This window comes from Neopsephotus bourkii, unplaced genomic scaffold (genome assembly GCF_033783945.1).
Source record: "Neopsephotus bourkii isolate Nb327-2 ecotype Australia unplaced genomic scaffold, CSIRO-AGI_Nbou_v1 NB_107, whole genome shotgun sequence".
In the NCBI taxonomy this organism is placed as follows: domain Eukaryota; kingdom Metazoa; phylum Chordata; class Aves; order Psittaciformes; family Psittacidae; genus Neopsephotus; species Neopsephotus bourkii.
The window spans coordinates 9,499,947-9,516,348 of NW_026900624.1; the positions used below are offsets into that span (position 1 = coordinate 9,499,947).

Consider the following 16,402-nt stretch of genomic DNA (forward strand, 5'->3'; position numbering starts at 1 on the left):
CATTGCTTTACTTTTAACATGGCTAAAAATAGTGTCTCCTTTTAAATCCAGCTATGTTTTTGCCATAAAAGCCTGAACCTGTCTTCTGAGAATAGTTATTCATTCACGTATCCAAATCAGCTTAAGAATGAAGTCCAATTTCAAAACTGATTTTAGGTGGCCAAAAATACAAATAGGCACCTAATCACTTTTATTCTATAAGTTCTATGGTAAGACCGATGTCATCAAATGTTAAGTGTTTGGAAGGTATGTGTCTAATCAAAGTGGGACATCTAGGCTCCCCTTGGGATTTACAGTGAAGGTAAATATCTCCAAAATTTACATCATCCTACCTGCTGAAGAACAGGCTGAATCAATTCCTGGAAATGTCTTTTCTTGAACAGCATGAGAAACTTTTGATGCGCAAACTTCCAAAACAAAAAATGAATTTCCTTCCTAACATCTTAAAAGTCAAGATCTACTTCTGAAGAGCATGTTCAGGCACTCTCTGCATCTCTCAGAATTAAAATACTTCTGAAAGCTCTCTGAAGGTAATGTCTAGTTCTTGTTGTGGGGTTCAATTACTCCCCAAGTACTTAGAAGTTTCAGGTGCTTTTCGATACTATGTCTGTGGAGCAAATGTGTTCTTGGAATTGTTTTAGCATTGTTTGTTACAATTACATCTTTCCTCAAAGAAGTGAAATAGACCATGGATTAATTGGGCAATTGGAAGGATTAGAGTTACCCATCTTTAAATGCTGTCACACTGCTCTATGGCATGTAGGTTTGTCTGCAGGGAAAGGTCTAACATAAGGAAATGTCATTTAGCCAAGTCACATTACCTTCCTCCCAAGCTGGTTTATTAATAACCTTTGAACCTAAGACAAGATGAAAACAACAAAAAAGACATACCAGAGGAATCAGAAAACAAATGGTCTGCTGTTTACTGTGGGTCTAAGTGACTTCAGAAAGATAACTTCATTTGTCTCTAAAATTCAAGTGCCCACTGCATAAGACTTTATTTTGTTTCACAGGAAGTATGTTTTACCACTGGATCAAGACATTTCTGTGTATTGTAAAAAAACATGTTTTAAGTGATGTAAGCTTATAATAAACAGCATAAGTAAAAAGAAACACTGTTTTCTTTTCCACGTATCTTTTTTAACCCTGCCAAGGTTTCCTCAGTGCAACACTTTTTTCTCTAAATTTTTGAGCTCTGGCTTAAAGTTCATATTAGTTTAGGAAGGGACAGGGGAAACATAAATGAGCAGAAATTAATTTGGGACACCCATAATGGAGCTATCAGCATAGACTATAATTAATATAGATGATTATGTAGACAAAGTTATGGCCTGTAGTTTGTATAAGCTCCTGAGGGGACTGTCTCATTCTCTAGGTTTATTAAGCTTGAGAAATCTCTTCTGTCTCAAAGGGGTACAGAAGGATTGTCATTTAAAATACTTTTTAAGGTGAAATAATATTAGGATTTACAGCAGTGTAGCTCCAATAACATTTAAGATTCCCCTAATTATATCATACTGTCCTTAATAGAAAGCTTAGGAACCTACAGGAGAAACTGTTGAATGGATGAAGAGACCTTGCCAGGGTGAGAGCAACAAATTCAGTTCCTGTATTCTCCGTGCTGCTTCTTTTTCCGTTGTGGCAATGCTCCAAGGGTAAAGGGAGACTTGATGTTTTGCCTATCCCTTTCAGCTTCCTCATCCTCATCATATCTTTCATCCTCATCTTCATCTTCACCTTCGCTATTGTGAGGGCTGGAATGCTGAGAGGCAGAAGGTGATGGTGGCACTGATGAAGGCCTAGGATACCTGAAACCTTCCGTCTGGCAGAGAGAGAAGCATGTTGCATGTATTATCACAGTGTTCCTCAATTGGTTGTATACAGCAATTTAAGAAAATTAGCACTTCAAGGAAAGTGCTCTGCACTCTAAAATTAAACTCCCTTGACCCTACATCCCCTCAGTCCTCTCTGCTTGTATGGCAGTGATCTTTAGCCTGTGGCATAAATAACATGCTGCCCTTCTAGCACTCCTTTTTGCAAAATATGACTACCTTTACTGATCCAAAAAACTGTCAACACAGGATGAAATCCTTTGATACCCCATAGTCAGAATATGCTTATCAAAATTCAGAATTCCGTCAAGTTTTAAAACTGCTTTCTAGTTATAATGCCAATATCTGCAAAACCAGAGCCAAGAAAGGGTTGGTTTGAGCTTCCTTTGCCCTTCTTGTTTAAAAACAAATGTGTTGCTCTCCAGAGGTGCTGGGGATTTGGTGTCAGATAATATTGTTCTTATACTGGATCTGAGCAGCTTCCCTTCTCACTTTGGTGATAATATGCACTATGCAAAACCTGACCCTTTGCAGTTCCAACCACAGCTTCCTCCTCACAGACTATGCTTAGATGCTTTCTTCGCCTCACTTTCCCTAGAGCGTCCTTTCCCAGCTCCTCTTCTGCTTGGTTTGTGCAGAACATCTCCATGACATTTATCAGAAGCAAAATTAGAAGCTGCCACTCTTTAATAAAAATTTCAAAGGCCATTTCCTCAGCTGGTCTAAAGTGGCATAGTGCCAACCAGGTCACTCTAAATGACCCAATGAACTGTTCCTGTGTTGCAGCTGGTATTCCTAGTGTTCGCATCTGATGCCGTTACAACTCCTGACTAGAGGCTGGGTCTATGATTTGTTGAGCTTTTAACTATTAATTCCTACTTCCCTTCAGTTAAAACGAACCTTGCTAACTCTCTTCTCTCTTTCTGTCTCTCACACACACATGTACACACACACTGTCACTCTCCTTCTCTCTCTTTGTAAGAATAGCTAATACGCAGATGAACTCATCTCTAAAAGCAGGCTTTACCTTTGGTGGAGCACATGGTTCCATTTCAAATTTATCTGGAAATGTTCTGCTGAGGGCCAAGTGTCTGGCATGCATATAATACTGCAATATGAAAGAGAAGCCTTTGCAAGTCAAGGAAGTCTTGGGTAGATTTAAACATGTAAAATAGGAACTTAAAATGAGTATCTTCTAAAAGATAATGCTGAACAAAGGCTATACATGTTTTCAGCTAAGCAGAATCGAACTGATATTCAAAGCTTTTAATAAGCACATTGCTGTGAAGTAGTGAAACATCCACATTAGATTCACGCTGAAGTAGAGTCTGGAACAGAAGATTAATAAGGTTTCTGTAAGACCAGTGCATTAAGATAGAAACCAGCATTTGTCTCAGTCAGTGTAGTTCTTACTGAGTGACAGGTATTCTTTATCTCTCAGGATAGAACTGGCTCTTTTCTAACCAGGAAAATTTATATTTTTAAGTGTGCACATGTATATTTACATGACCTTTGGACTCATCCTTGCATAGGAAGCATGCGTAACAGTTACAGAGAGTAATATTTATGAAGCCTTGTATTTAATAATTTGGCAAAAATATTTATGGATCCACTATATTCACAAGTACATGTCACATGCATGATAAAAATAGCTTGTTATATCAGGGTCTTATGCTGTGTTGAGAACCATATAAACAGAAAGGTTCTCACACAAATAGAGCAGGACAAGGTCCAAAATAGTTAAAAACTGATGCATGTGCATCTGCTTCTTTGCTCCTGTGGATTTCAGAATACTGCTTTGCTACTGTTTTAGTAGGTGGCACTGCAGTGTTTTCTATGTCAAGTCAAACCCTTTGTTTTGCCTTCAAGGCACAGAGGTCATTCAGGAGGGTTGGGGAGCTCAAGGCCCAGCAGTAAGAACAGGTAGGATGTTTGGAAGAATACAGATGACTTTGGAGAACAAACCCTTCTTAATGTAGGGTTGCCAGTGACACAAGTAGGGTTGTCAGACACAAGCTTTTTACATGGCCTTTAGCACCAAGAGTAAAAAGACCTCAGCCAGCATGACTGGCTTCTGCTCTAACTTAGTTAAGTCATGCCTCTCCTTACCACTGGAGAATGAAAACATTACACTGTAAAGGCTGGCTTTGCCTTTAGCACCTTTGAGAGATGCTTTTCAGAGCAGGGATGTCTCCTTGCGTAGTAGCATAGTGCTAAAGACTGCTAGCTAGACCTATGTGCCTGGAATGTGTAGTACTTCTATTACACAGTTTCACACACCCTGCCTAGGTATCTCCAGTCCAACAGATCTGAGAGCCTCTCGGTTCGGTTTCTTTGGATGATTCTCTGGCGACGGGACTGCTGACAAAACCCGTACAGGAACTGAGTCAACTGGTTGCATGATTCATCAGGTGAGCGGAACCTCCTGTCAACTATGTAGATGCCTGAAGGACACAAAAAAGGTGAAGTCAAGTGGAACTGAAAATGGGATTTGACCTCTTACATTTCCATTCTACCTTCCGTCACATAGTCTTACAAACATTACATGTATTATACGTTCTTTTTAATGTTAGAAGGCAGCTATGACTGGAATATTTATTGCTATTCTAAAGGAATGGAAAGCTGCAGGGAAATATGTATTTTTTATTTTAACTTTCTTTACCTTTCAGGCTGAAATTCAGCAAATTATTCAAAACTCAGAGTCTTTATTGTTGTTGTGTAAGTATGTCCAAAAGGATTCAAGAGTTTCTAGATAAAATACTGACTGCTTAAAAAAATAATCTAGTGCTTTCCTAGTTTGCAGTAGAATTTATGAGTGAGGATGATCAGAATCACCCTGTAGTGGAAAGGCTGTGTTTTCTGTAGAAATACCAGTGTTTCCACAGAGATTGCTAACTTGCATTTATTAGTCAATGTACAATTCTGGCAGAGGTGCCAAGGTAAACTTCACCTCTATAGTTTGCTGAGATCAATACCTTATTCTTACCACCTTCCTTACACCAGGGTGTTGGGAAAATGAAGGTAGTAGACCTCGGCTATCTTCATGGATGAGACAGAAACACAACTACCTTAACTGAAGTGCTCAGTGTCCCCAAGGAATGTACAGTAATTTATGTCAACACTCACATCTATGTTTTGGCAGAGAAGAGCAAGTCTGAAGGTTCTTAAAGATATGCCTCAAGTAATTCAGGATTAGCTATATTTTGCAACAAGTTCTACCCCTTCCCCTAAGGCCAGGGCATAATTTGAACTAGTGTGGAGCTGCCATTGCCTAATTGTGCACAGAAGACACAGAAAGCCCTAGTTTCGACACATTTTGCGTCCTGACACAACAGGAGTTGGCTACCCTCCTCCTCACCACGCTCCAATCACAAACCATTCCTAAACTTTCATGAACAGATTCTTATTTGTAAGTAAGTGGGTTCCTTTTATTTTCACAGGTTTACTTTTTAGTGTAAATGATAATTTATTCTTTGTTTGGTGGGGTGAGATTCCCTGGCCTTAAAGTCCCATCACATCCTTCTTGGACTGTTCAAACAGAAGCAGATTTTCACTGTTTCTGTTGAAGGGCTGACAGCATTACAGTGTAACCTGAGTCATTAAAGGGAAGTGCTGGAAAACTAGTAGTAGGAGGAGGAATACTGAGTTTGGAAGGATAAAGCAGGCAAAAGGTTAAAGGGATAAAAAAGACAGAACCAGAAAGGGCTTGGATAAGTATGAAAGCTCGAATGGCATGTTCAACATAATGAGATATTCAGAGCTCTGAATATATTACCCAATGAACTCCATTGCACCAGTGAAAGCATGAAATTGAGGAGTAACAGCATCACTGCTGTGCTTTTTATGTTCCCAACTCAGTGTCAGTACTTTGATGTAGTGTTAAAAATTTTACCATAAGCCGCTGGATCAGCAACATGTTCCTGCATGAAACAGCCAAATCCAGAAAGGTTTGTGGTTACACTGGGAATGCCCATCACAGTACATTCAGCTGCCAAAAGAAACAGACAGAAAACATTTCAGGACAATATGCTTTGAATGGTTTCACCTTAAGAGAAAAAAAGAAAAACAGGCAGACAGAAGGTCCCATAACACTAGAGCTGCCCTGAAAATTTCAAGTGAAAACTATTATGCTTTGTTGTGGGTTTGGAGAGAAAGAAAGAAGAAAGAAAGTAATTCTAAAAAGAAAATTTCACACTGTTTTTGTGAACATATTTTTGTGTTTCCCAGAAGCCAAACTGAATGTTTTCTGGTAGTCCAGTGTTGAAACTGAAAACCTCAATATATGGTCTGGACTGTTAGCTTGGATTTTAAATTGAAGCCTGATGTACAATTATGAACATCACTCATTTGCAAGTACATAAAAACCTGAATCTCTTAAGTTCTGGAGCACATTAAACTTTGTATTTTGATATTCGTTACTTGTGAACAGGTCCCTATAGCAAGAAGAAAACCCAACAAACACTACCATTAACTCAGGACCACATTTAAAGTACTTGTGGCGCTAGTTTTATAAAATTAGAAAATGTATACATCTATTACAGTTATTTCTATCATCGCTGTCTGTAAGGATAACTGTTTACTCAGGTTGAAAGAGTTTTTGTTGGTGAACTTAAACTGCACCTAAGACAGCAGATCAATACCCTAGTTGCTGAAATGATAAAAGGGTAGCTTTTGCTACATGGCAGCTAAATGCTACATGGCCTTCATTCATATGATAAGTAAACTGATGCCTATGAAAGCTAGAAATCTACCTTTAAAAAGTTACTTTTTGTTTCTGGAGGATTTAAATGGGTGTCAACTAAGGGAATTGCTTTTGCATTAGTAAAGGAAAAAGAAAATACACTTTTAGTTAGTGTAAATCACAGCGTTCCTGAAAACTGCCAAGTACAAGTCTAACATTTCTGTCCAGTTTTACTTTAGCGTTCTCTTCAAAATCGTCTCTGGCTGTCACACTTCCTTTATAGCTCAGCTGAGATTAGAATGCAAGACAGCTATCTTACTTGGAATTGAATAGCTCACTTATTTGGAGGGAAATAGCTGTGGAGAATGACTAAATTTGCAATATTTCTATTCTGCGTCATTGGTTTACAGAAAATGCTCTTCAGAGGGAAACCCGGATTTTCAGATGTCCCTCTTCAAAGGGATACCCCAATTATTAGATCTGAATTATGTAGAACACATATTGGAGGACGTAAAAACCCCAGGCAGCTAGGCTTTGATTTTCATAGATATTCAAGTTCATGGTTTTGCATGATTTCATCAAGTGGTAAGTGCCTTTTGTAAATCTGAGCCCAATAATTAAAGTCAGAAACTATATTTTCTTGGTACCCTTAGGAATTTCCATTTAATTCTGTGAAATTCTTTACCACTGAGTGTATTTGTGGTGAATATCTTTGATAAGGCATTACATAATTCTATCAAACTTAATTGCCATCTTGAATGAAATCCACTGAACTACATCAACTAGTAGCGCCAGATTTCTTGTCTTACTTTTTTCAATATGTATACTGCTCTAAATCCTCTAAAATTCTTGAATCAAGTTAAGGATTAAGTTTTAAAATGATTTTTCAATTCTAAAGCCACATAAAATCAAGAGATTACATGTGAGTATGGGAAAGGGTCCAACGCAGGGACAAATGTGAGTAGCTGTCAGTCAGTAGATGCCATTTTATACCACCTGGCCCCCAAATTTTGCCAGAAGTAAGACCTTTGCACTGCAGAGGAAACAGAGCCAAAAGAGTGTTTTCAGGACTCCAGAAGAAACTGGCTGCAAGCTACTCTGCATCAACAGAATGAGTATTTATCTCCCAGTACTAGTTAAGGGTACAGATTGCCTACCTGGAGTGTAACCCCAGGGTTCATAGTATGATGGAAATACACCAAGGTGGCAGCCTCTAACAAATTCCTCATAGTCCAAGGGCAGCAATGGGCTTGTCGAAGAAAGAAACTCTGGATGTACGATCACCTGCATATTCAAAACTTACATTAGAATTGAAAGAAAACCATCATCAGTACATTTTAATTATTGATAAGCTTAAGCAATTTCTTCTGGTCTTTTTCTAAGTGTCTGGACAATACCTCCTTTGCTCATCTTCCCATACTAAAATGTATCCTGCCTGTATGCAGTCTTGTCCTAGAAATAGTATTGATAATGAACCCTTTTTCTGGACATGTATTCAGCTTCATGCTTGTTGATCAAGGAAGACTGTGTGCATTGAGGGTTATACCTAAGGCTGTGGCATTTAGCAATACTAAATTGGTTCTCTTGGTCTGTTGTACCAAGGTACAAAGTAATGGCATGTCTTGTTCCAGAGGAGGCCTCAGGAGGATACAGTACTTCTGAGCTTCACAGCATCCAGCTGAAATACAGGAATCTTTACAGTACTTAATGAAGCCCTTAAAATTTGGGGAAAAAAAAAAAAAAACAATGTTGGCAGATTTGTGAAAGTAGGTGTTGATTATTTCTCTGATCTGGCATAGCAGACGTGGAATTGAGGAAAGGATTTATTTACACACATTTAGCTTCAAGTTTATGTAAACATGAGCACAGCCTGAACAGGTATTTCTTCTCAGGTTCAAACCCTTGTTTACCTTCTACAGCAAATGTTCAGCATCAGGGTGCTGTTCTTAAAAGATGAACCAATACTCCAGAAATATCTGTGCTCAAATGATGAACCTCCAGTTTTAAGCAAATGCATCTAATAGAGCTTTATATCTGGCTGCAAATGACCTGTCACTCTGGATTTCAGGACTAGTGGTTTCTCATTCACTTAAGGAAGTAGCAATAAAACAATTCCCTAACATGAGATTTCTAACTTGAAATTAACTTGGATAAACAGAAACTAAGGATATCTGTGAACTGACTAGCTGTTACTCCTAGAAAGGGAAGAAGAGAGAACTACTTTATTAGTATAATATGGCCTCTCAAGAATTTGACTGCATTTCCATGCTAATGATCCAGACTGAGACTATTTAAAGAAATTGAATTTTATATCTAAAATTAAAAAGACAGAATGTACCTTTACTCTGTCTGAACGATTATTGAAAAGGCCAATGCGTCGAATGGTATTAAGGATTGGATCATTGCCATCATCAATCATGTTGTGGGTGGTCACTGGAGGCAGACAGTGTCGCTAAAGAGAGAAAAGGCAATCCATAAGCCAGACAAAACTGTTGTCAGAGTCCTGTTACTGTTTTCTAAGGTGGAAGGCAGTAAGAGATTTTGTCATCGGTGTGAACAGATATTTATTTCAATTTTTAGGGAAGAAAGGAAAGTTATGAACATATAAAATTGTCTTCTATATAAATAAGGCCACAAATGAGACCATAAAAACTGTCAAGGACTTGTTTTATTTACCCCACAATAAATGCATTTGTACTAACTTTTAGAAAAGCCTACCATTTAATTTTAAAGGTTTTTAGTCAATGTATTATGCCTCCTTAACAGACTGACCTTACATATTTTCTAAAAATGGAAGAATCCATGCCTCAGAACTAAAGTTCACACTTGGTGCAGAAGAAAATAATTAGGAATTTTGGTGTCCTGCATGTGACTGGAGAAAAATATCCATGAATTCTCCTAAAGAGTTGGTTTGGGTCATACTCTCATTAAAAACAGTCACAGCTAATCTTTAAATGTTACTAATGAGAAGTATATTTGCTCAAAACCTCTTTTCAATGAATGCGTATCACTACATGTCATACACAACACTGGCACATAGTCATATTAATCATTTATACTAGATGTTTGTGTAAATAGTACATTTTCTGACCTGAGTTGAAAAGATGGCTCTTTTCATAATGGTTATATCATCTCGGTCAAGAATCTTGTTCAAGTCTGGAATTTCTCCTCTGCAGAGGCAACACAGAACCTATTTACCAATTGACTTATTATCAGTTGTATAAAGAAAATGAAGAAATGTCAAACAAGGTCTGAAGTCTGCTGATGTCAACATGAATCTTTCCTTTGTTTTCATGGCCCTTCTATAATCCCTACATTTTGTTCTACCATACACTTGCCGACCTTCCAGTTAGCTTCTAAAAAAGCTAAAGGATTCCTTTTTTGTACTTTTTCAGACACACCTTGTTTTTGCTGAAATTCCAGTAATCACGGGTTCTTTTGAAAGGATATGACTAAGTCACTGATACACATTACTTTGGTGCTTTTTTAAGCTGAGTTAGCTAATTTCGGGCAGTGAGTAAGCTCACTGTGTTACTTAGACATCCCCCATGTCTGTTGAGACTCTTTTCACAATGGGACACTAATACCTTTGAATTTTTCCTCTGTGACATGCCTATTGAACAAGTAACACGTATATGGAACAAACGGTTCCATATTCTTCTCCTATGCCCTTCCTATAGATGTCCAAATTTCTTACACCAAGAGTAGAAGCACAGAAACACCATAGGTAAGCCAACTGAATGAATACGTGGCTCTGCAAGGCAGAACAAAGTAACCTATACACTCACTTTAGCAGGGCATTGTAGAGTTTCTTTCCAAACTTTTCTTTCACAGATTGTGCAGTGTCCCTGGGAAAATAAATAAATATATGTATAAAACAGAAGAATCCATGACAGAGACAGAAGAAAGGAGATTCCTGCTACTGGAGATTAAATTGTGCTTTCACATATACAGATGGAACCAAGAATACAGAAGCAGACAGAGGTCTGGTTCTCAAAGCTCTTTTGTCCAGCCAGCAGCCACACTGATGGGTTTCAACACAACTGTGCATTTGATCTGCATTCAAAGATGAATGCACTGAGAAAGCCAGGAGCAGATCTCATTAGTAATTCTACTATTTTGCTCTGATCAGTAGACTACACTTTCATCTCAGCTATGAGAAAGATAGCATAGATATGACTCTACATAAAGAAAGATGACCATTAACACTGGAAACTAATGAAGACAGAGAGGTCTCCAATTTAATTTGGCCTAGTAGAAAGATGTGAGATATAAGAGTTAATTAAATATGCATTTTAAAGCAAGCTTTTCACTTCATATTCTGCCCTATTTCCTAACTCAAAGAATTTTGAAACCAAGTATTTGACTAAAAGGTAGTTTGCCATAAATTAGTTTGCAAACCAAAATGCTTCCTGGAATGCTCAGGCCATGTTTTAAGCTAATAATAAAACCTGTGCCAGACAAATGTTATATTTTAGCTAAGAAAGAACTCCAGTGAACAAATGTTCTAAATGTAGACTCATTTATATTACCTTGACCCTAGTGGAAATAACTTGAAAGTGTGCCTGGAAGTGCTGTCAAAATAGCAAATGCACTCTCCGTTTGAGTAATAGAAACAGTTCATGGAACTTTTCTTGCCTTCCTGGTTTCTATGAATTATACTTTGAGCTAAGACAAAACTTGTCAAGTGAAATCCTAAGCTCTATCAAGCCGAGAACCCATACACCTGTTTTCAGTTGTTCTCTCCCAAATCACATAGACACAACAGTGGATGACTTAATTTTGGATGAGTTGTAAAGCAGCTGAATGTTAAACAAAATTGATTCAAATCCAAGAAAGCTATTCCCTTCATGACTATATTTTCATAGACTCATGCCATGCACAATGTCCAAAACTTAAGCCAGCTAGGACAGACCACTTTTTCAGAAGTGGAAGAAATGAAGGATTTTATATCCCAGATCACCCAGCATCTATTCTTTTATAAGTGCCAACCTCATCTTATATTTAATTTCTGTGTCATCCTTAAAATAATCTATTATTATTACATAATACTACTATCACATGGTTTTATCCAGGAGCTCCAGATTGTGACCATAATAATGTAGAGGGTCTTTTGCTTTTACAGGGCACAGTGGGAAGAATAGCTGGAAGCAGAATTTTTTGCATTATTCCAAAACTTTAGGCTCACCTTTACTGTTACTATTGTGCTTGCATTACTGAGGAGTAGAAAAATAATTACATAGTAGAGATACAACAGGGAAATCCTTTGCACATTTAAACTAATTTAAACTTCCCTAATATCCATATATTATTTATTGAATATGTTATATATGAATACCTGTTATATGACATTGCATACTTTATATCAAAGAAAAAGCAGGGGCCAAAAACATGTGTTGCAAGCATGGCTTTTCCCCATTGCACTCCCAATGTTTTCTTACAGTTCTTGCATACAGAGTTCTCATGAAAAACTCTGCCTATGCTACCTCACACTTCAGCCATCTACACTTTAAGTTAGTTGCACAGATCCTCCACACATTTGCTGAGAGTGACAGTCCATTTCAGAGGATGATTCCCTTCACTCATCTTAGATACTTTCTGAAGTGGTATAGGAGGAAACATCATTTGGACTGAACCATCACTCTCCACTCTTCAGTGAATGCAACTTGGATACATAGCTTGTAGGAAGTCAGAGTTGGACAATTAATTCCAACCTCTGCATTTGTGGTACCTGTTTCCAGAGTGGTAACCAGGTAAAAAGTACCCTGTAAGTCCCAAGAAGTTGCTTTGTGATGATTTTAGAGATAATCTAGAGACTAAATAGATTTCTGCTATCTGCCTTCTTTTCCAGATATGGCAAAAGCTAAAAGATTCCAGTGATCCTTGTTAAACTATTTTTGTCACTGGCTTTGTGCAGGTTTAGTATCCATTAATCGAAGATTTCAACTTGATTACTGATATCCAGGAACTGAGCCAGAGATCATCTACTGGAGGCAGTTAATGAGATAACAAGGGAAGTAGTATCCTTCTCTTACACAGTGCCTTCATCTACAGATTTTTAAGTCATTTAGATCTCTATCATTTTATAAATATAAAACTGTCATCAGAAAGAGGTTAAACAGTGAGACACAAGCATAAAAGCAGAAGCTAGGTCTTGTGGGTTTTAGTCCCTCAGCTTTAAGACCAACCTCATTACCTCCGCAAGCAGAGTTTAACTGCTCTACCTAACTAATAAGGTGAATATTTCAATTTCTCTGCTTAGATAATTAATCTGTAAATATGTTTAGTGAGATGGCATTTTTTCACCTTTTGTTTTTAAACAGAAGTCATCCTTGACAACCCACCACTTATTTTCTTTATGAATTTGAACCTTCAGTTTTGCCATGTCTCTCAGTTCAGAAGTACCTCACAACACATACTTTTCTCTAGCAGGATCACACAGCAGTTAAAGTGACGTTAAGTCTGCCCTGCTTTGCTTTTTGTTTGGGAAGTTGTAAAATGAAACCTGTTAAACTAAGAAGGGCTGTAGCAATTTTCCCTTTATAGCTGTAAGTTTCACTGCTTTGGTGTGCGCATTGCTTATTGTAGGTTATACAGAAAATTACAGAGTTGTTAACAACTGTTATTCTGCTGGATTAGACAGTACAATTTCCATATTTCTAAATAAAAGAGGACACATAATTAATTAGTTTTTCCCACTGGAGGCGGAGAAGCTCACTCTGATAAATTAGCAGACAGTCCTTACTTTGTGGAAGCTCAATGGTGTGTCCAAAGGGAGTACCAGAAACAGTCAGAAGACATAAAGACCAGTGTATTTTTCTAGTACCTTTGGTTTTGTTACTGGAAAACAAGTACTATTTGCTAACTTGTTACAAAGAATGGCAAGGGCAGTTTACTAAAAATAATCTGGACAAAAAAAAAAAGAAATCATAGAATAATAGAATGGTTAGGGTTGCAAAGGACCTTAAAATCATCTAGTTCTAATTACCATTCCCATCTCTTTCATCCCCACAAATACATTCTAGTTACCCACAATCCTCAACTTCAGCAGAACAAAAAGAAAGCGTTATTCTTCATTCAAATTTTGCATGTCTCCTCAATTCACTATTCGAGGCCGTCAGTGAGAACAGCAATTACCAGAGTTGCTTCCGGACTGCTTGTCCTTTCAGGGTTTCCACATTGAAATTGTTTGTCTTGGCTGGCATGATGAAGAACACAACAACTGTAACATCAGTCTTATGAACCTACATGGACACAAGATGGAGAGGAAAAGGAAAAATCTCACTAAAAGGTATCACAGCCAACTTTAAGAATTAGTCACAGGAAAAGCCAATGCTCTTTGTCTGGCTGTCCAGGAAGGCTCTGATCTTATACCTCTCCCTTTAGCTATGAAGTTTTTGTCAAGCCAGAGATATAGTTGAGGATAGGTACAGGTAAACAGATGTCACCCAGTTCCAATTTGGACAACACAGATCTTCCTGACTTCTAATGGTTTAGAAGCCATGGCTTAGGATATGAACATAGGCTGCAAAAAGTAAGAAACGTACACGTATTCTCACCCGGCACAAAATATGTTGGCTTAAAGAAATGAACAGTTACTTTACTAGGCGAGGTGTGCCCAGGCATGGGGCAAGGGATTTCCTATAACAGCAAGCAGAACTACTTTCTACAACTCTAGCTCCCCAGGTGTATGGGCAGAAAGAGGGATGATAGCAACCATTATCTACCTGGACTCATGGCAAAGAGCCTGCCAGACACACAGAACACTCTGACTTCCCATCAGCCTGGCTTGTAATTGACATCATATAAATCATCAGATAATAGAAGAAACTGCTGCTACACACAAACCATTGCTCAAGCAATGCTTTCCATCCTAACACGTAAGACCTTCCACATTGTCAGCATTCATAGCTAATAGTTCTGTAAATGCTATTAATAGGTAGCTGATGTTGTGCAGCAGTGCCAAACAACAGAAGTCATTTGTTTGGCAAAGCTGTGGAAGAAACATTTAAGTTATGCGAGGTGACCTGTTATGTGAGTGAACTGTGTGAGTAGATTAAAAGTGAATGGATTAATCATTTCTAGAAAGTCCACAGGCTCTAGCGGTGTATTAGTAGAAAGTGGTGGTAGAACAAGTATACTTAGAGCTTGGAAAATTAGGATTTTTTTTAGCACTAACAATAGAGTATCAAGATTTTTATCCAGATTTTTCCATATCATTTAAATGACAGAACACAAAGGACAGTCTGAGACAACAGCCAACTGATCCTTGCTACATGGCTGAACATTGATCAGGCTTTTATTCGATTGTTTTGCTGCTGTTTTTTCTTTAATGCGTCAGTCTTTGGGACGCATCTGTCATTCAGTGACCTCATTTGTAGGTGGGAAGTGCTCTGGACTTTGATCATGACAAGGCTCAGGACTTATTTTCTTTAAAGTACTCCATAAAGGCATTTAGTAACATTGCACACATTTTTCACCTGAGGAAAGAAACACGGAGGAGTGAGTGGCTTCCCCATGCTTATTCACCAGGCCACTGCCATACCTTGCTTTTTATTGCAAGATTGATATCTGATGCGATAATAGTATTCAAAGATTTAAAAGATCACGGCCAGCTCCTAATGAGTTAATTTGCTTTAAAAGATACTTTCAAATTGCATCATTAAAGGGTTATTTTTATTTGCCTTCTAATATGTAAATCTTCACAGTAAATTCTTGAATCATACTTTCAGTATTTTTCTTTAAAAACAAGGGAGATAACCATGGATTAACTTCTTGAACTAGGTAATCACTTATTTTTAAGCAGCCTGGGATCATTATATACTCTGATGATTCAGGGAGAGAGCTTTATGAAAAGTCTGAATATCCCATAATTAATTTCCTGCAAACCAGAGTATGGCATGGAAATTCTTGCAGGTAACTTCCATCGTATGGTAAGTTTGAACATAAGCTCTACGTTATCTACATTTGCAGAAGCTTTCTTACCCTCAGCAAAAAGTTTAATCTTGATAAGGCTTCTAGAAACATATCAGCTCCTTTGTTGGAAAACTCATATCTCCCAGCAATGAAGAAAAATAAGGTCTTCTCAAGACTGAAGTCAAGGTGGCTGAAACCAAGCAAACGGACAGAAAAGCACAAAGTATTTCTCAAGATACAGTAAAGCAAAATACACAACAGCTTTCTATTCTGGAGGGATTTATTAGCCCAAGAAAACAATGAAAGCAAGGCTTTTCTGCTGTTCTTTAAAATTAGTATCTTAATCTGATAAACTGTATCTTGGGTAAATAACAAAAAAATAAAAAAAAAAAATGAAGACCTTCTGCCTGATCCCACAATCTGTTAAGCAGAGTTAGAACTGGTGTCTGAAATCCCTTTAGCTTCTGACTGATAAATCCCAGACAGATACTTCGATAAGTTGGTAACATTTTTGAAGTACTTGTTAGTCTTCCTGCTTTGGTTCCTGCTTTAAATAACGTTGGACAACCAGTGCTTAGTTTTGAAAAGTAAAAGCATACCCATAGAAATGACCTCGAATGAACTCTTGGATCCTAGCCTTGTACATGGAATGCAAATTCTGAAACTCATGCATTGCTGAAAATTTCTTAATGTTCAAGCCATTTGGGGTGACAACATCTGGAAAAGCAGAGAAAAGGCAGAGGTAGACATCTTCAGAGTCTGAGAAATCTTTAAGGAAAGAGCCAACACGTCTTTCAGCTATCAGTATGTGAAGGGTTATGTACTCTTATTACTCATGGATGGAGAACACCACTAACACAATGGTCTCCACCAGCTTACTCCACAAATCTTTGCATGCGATACTCCACTGTCTACCACATTGAAGTGTTGACTTGTACTCAAAATTAGCACAGATCATGCTGAACAGTGAGGT

The 16,402-nt window shown here is 37.8% G+C and overlaps 1 protein-coding gene across 6 annotated transcripts in view; it reads right to left on the minus strand.

Moving 5' to 3' along the window:
* Positions 1-899: 899 nt before the first annotated feature.
* The window catches only part of GYS2 (glycogen synthase 2), a 42,305-nt gene continuing 26,802 nt past the window's right edge, over positions 900-16,402 (minus strand). For 5 of the 6 annotated variants that reach the window (XM_061360056.1, XM_061360061.1, XM_061360029.1 and 2 more), the window contains 11 exons: positions 16,029-16,146; positions 15,499-15,619; positions 13,651-13,757; positions 10,302-10,361; positions 9,605-9,683; positions 8,852-8,965; positions 7,671-7,797; positions 5,725-5,820; positions 4,113-4,276; positions 2,860-2,940; positions 900-1,822 (listed from right to left, as the gene is read on the minus strand). In XM_061360056.1, the coding sequence (XP_061216040.1) occupies positions 1,601-1,822; positions 2,860-2,940; positions 4,113-4,276; positions 5,725-5,820; positions 7,671-7,797; positions 8,852-8,965; positions 9,605-9,683; positions 10,302-10,361; positions 13,651-13,757; positions 15,499-15,619; positions 16,029-16,146 (1,289 nt within the window). In that variant the 3' untranslated portion in view covers positions 900-1,600. The remainder of the gene's footprint in view (positions 1,823-2,859; positions 2,941-4,112; positions 4,277-5,724; positions 5,821-7,670; positions 7,798-8,851; positions 8,966-9,604; positions 9,684-10,301; positions 10,362-13,650; positions 13,758-15,498; positions 15,620-16,028; positions 16,147-16,402) is intronic. The other variant, XM_061360070.1, reaches the window with a different exon arrangement.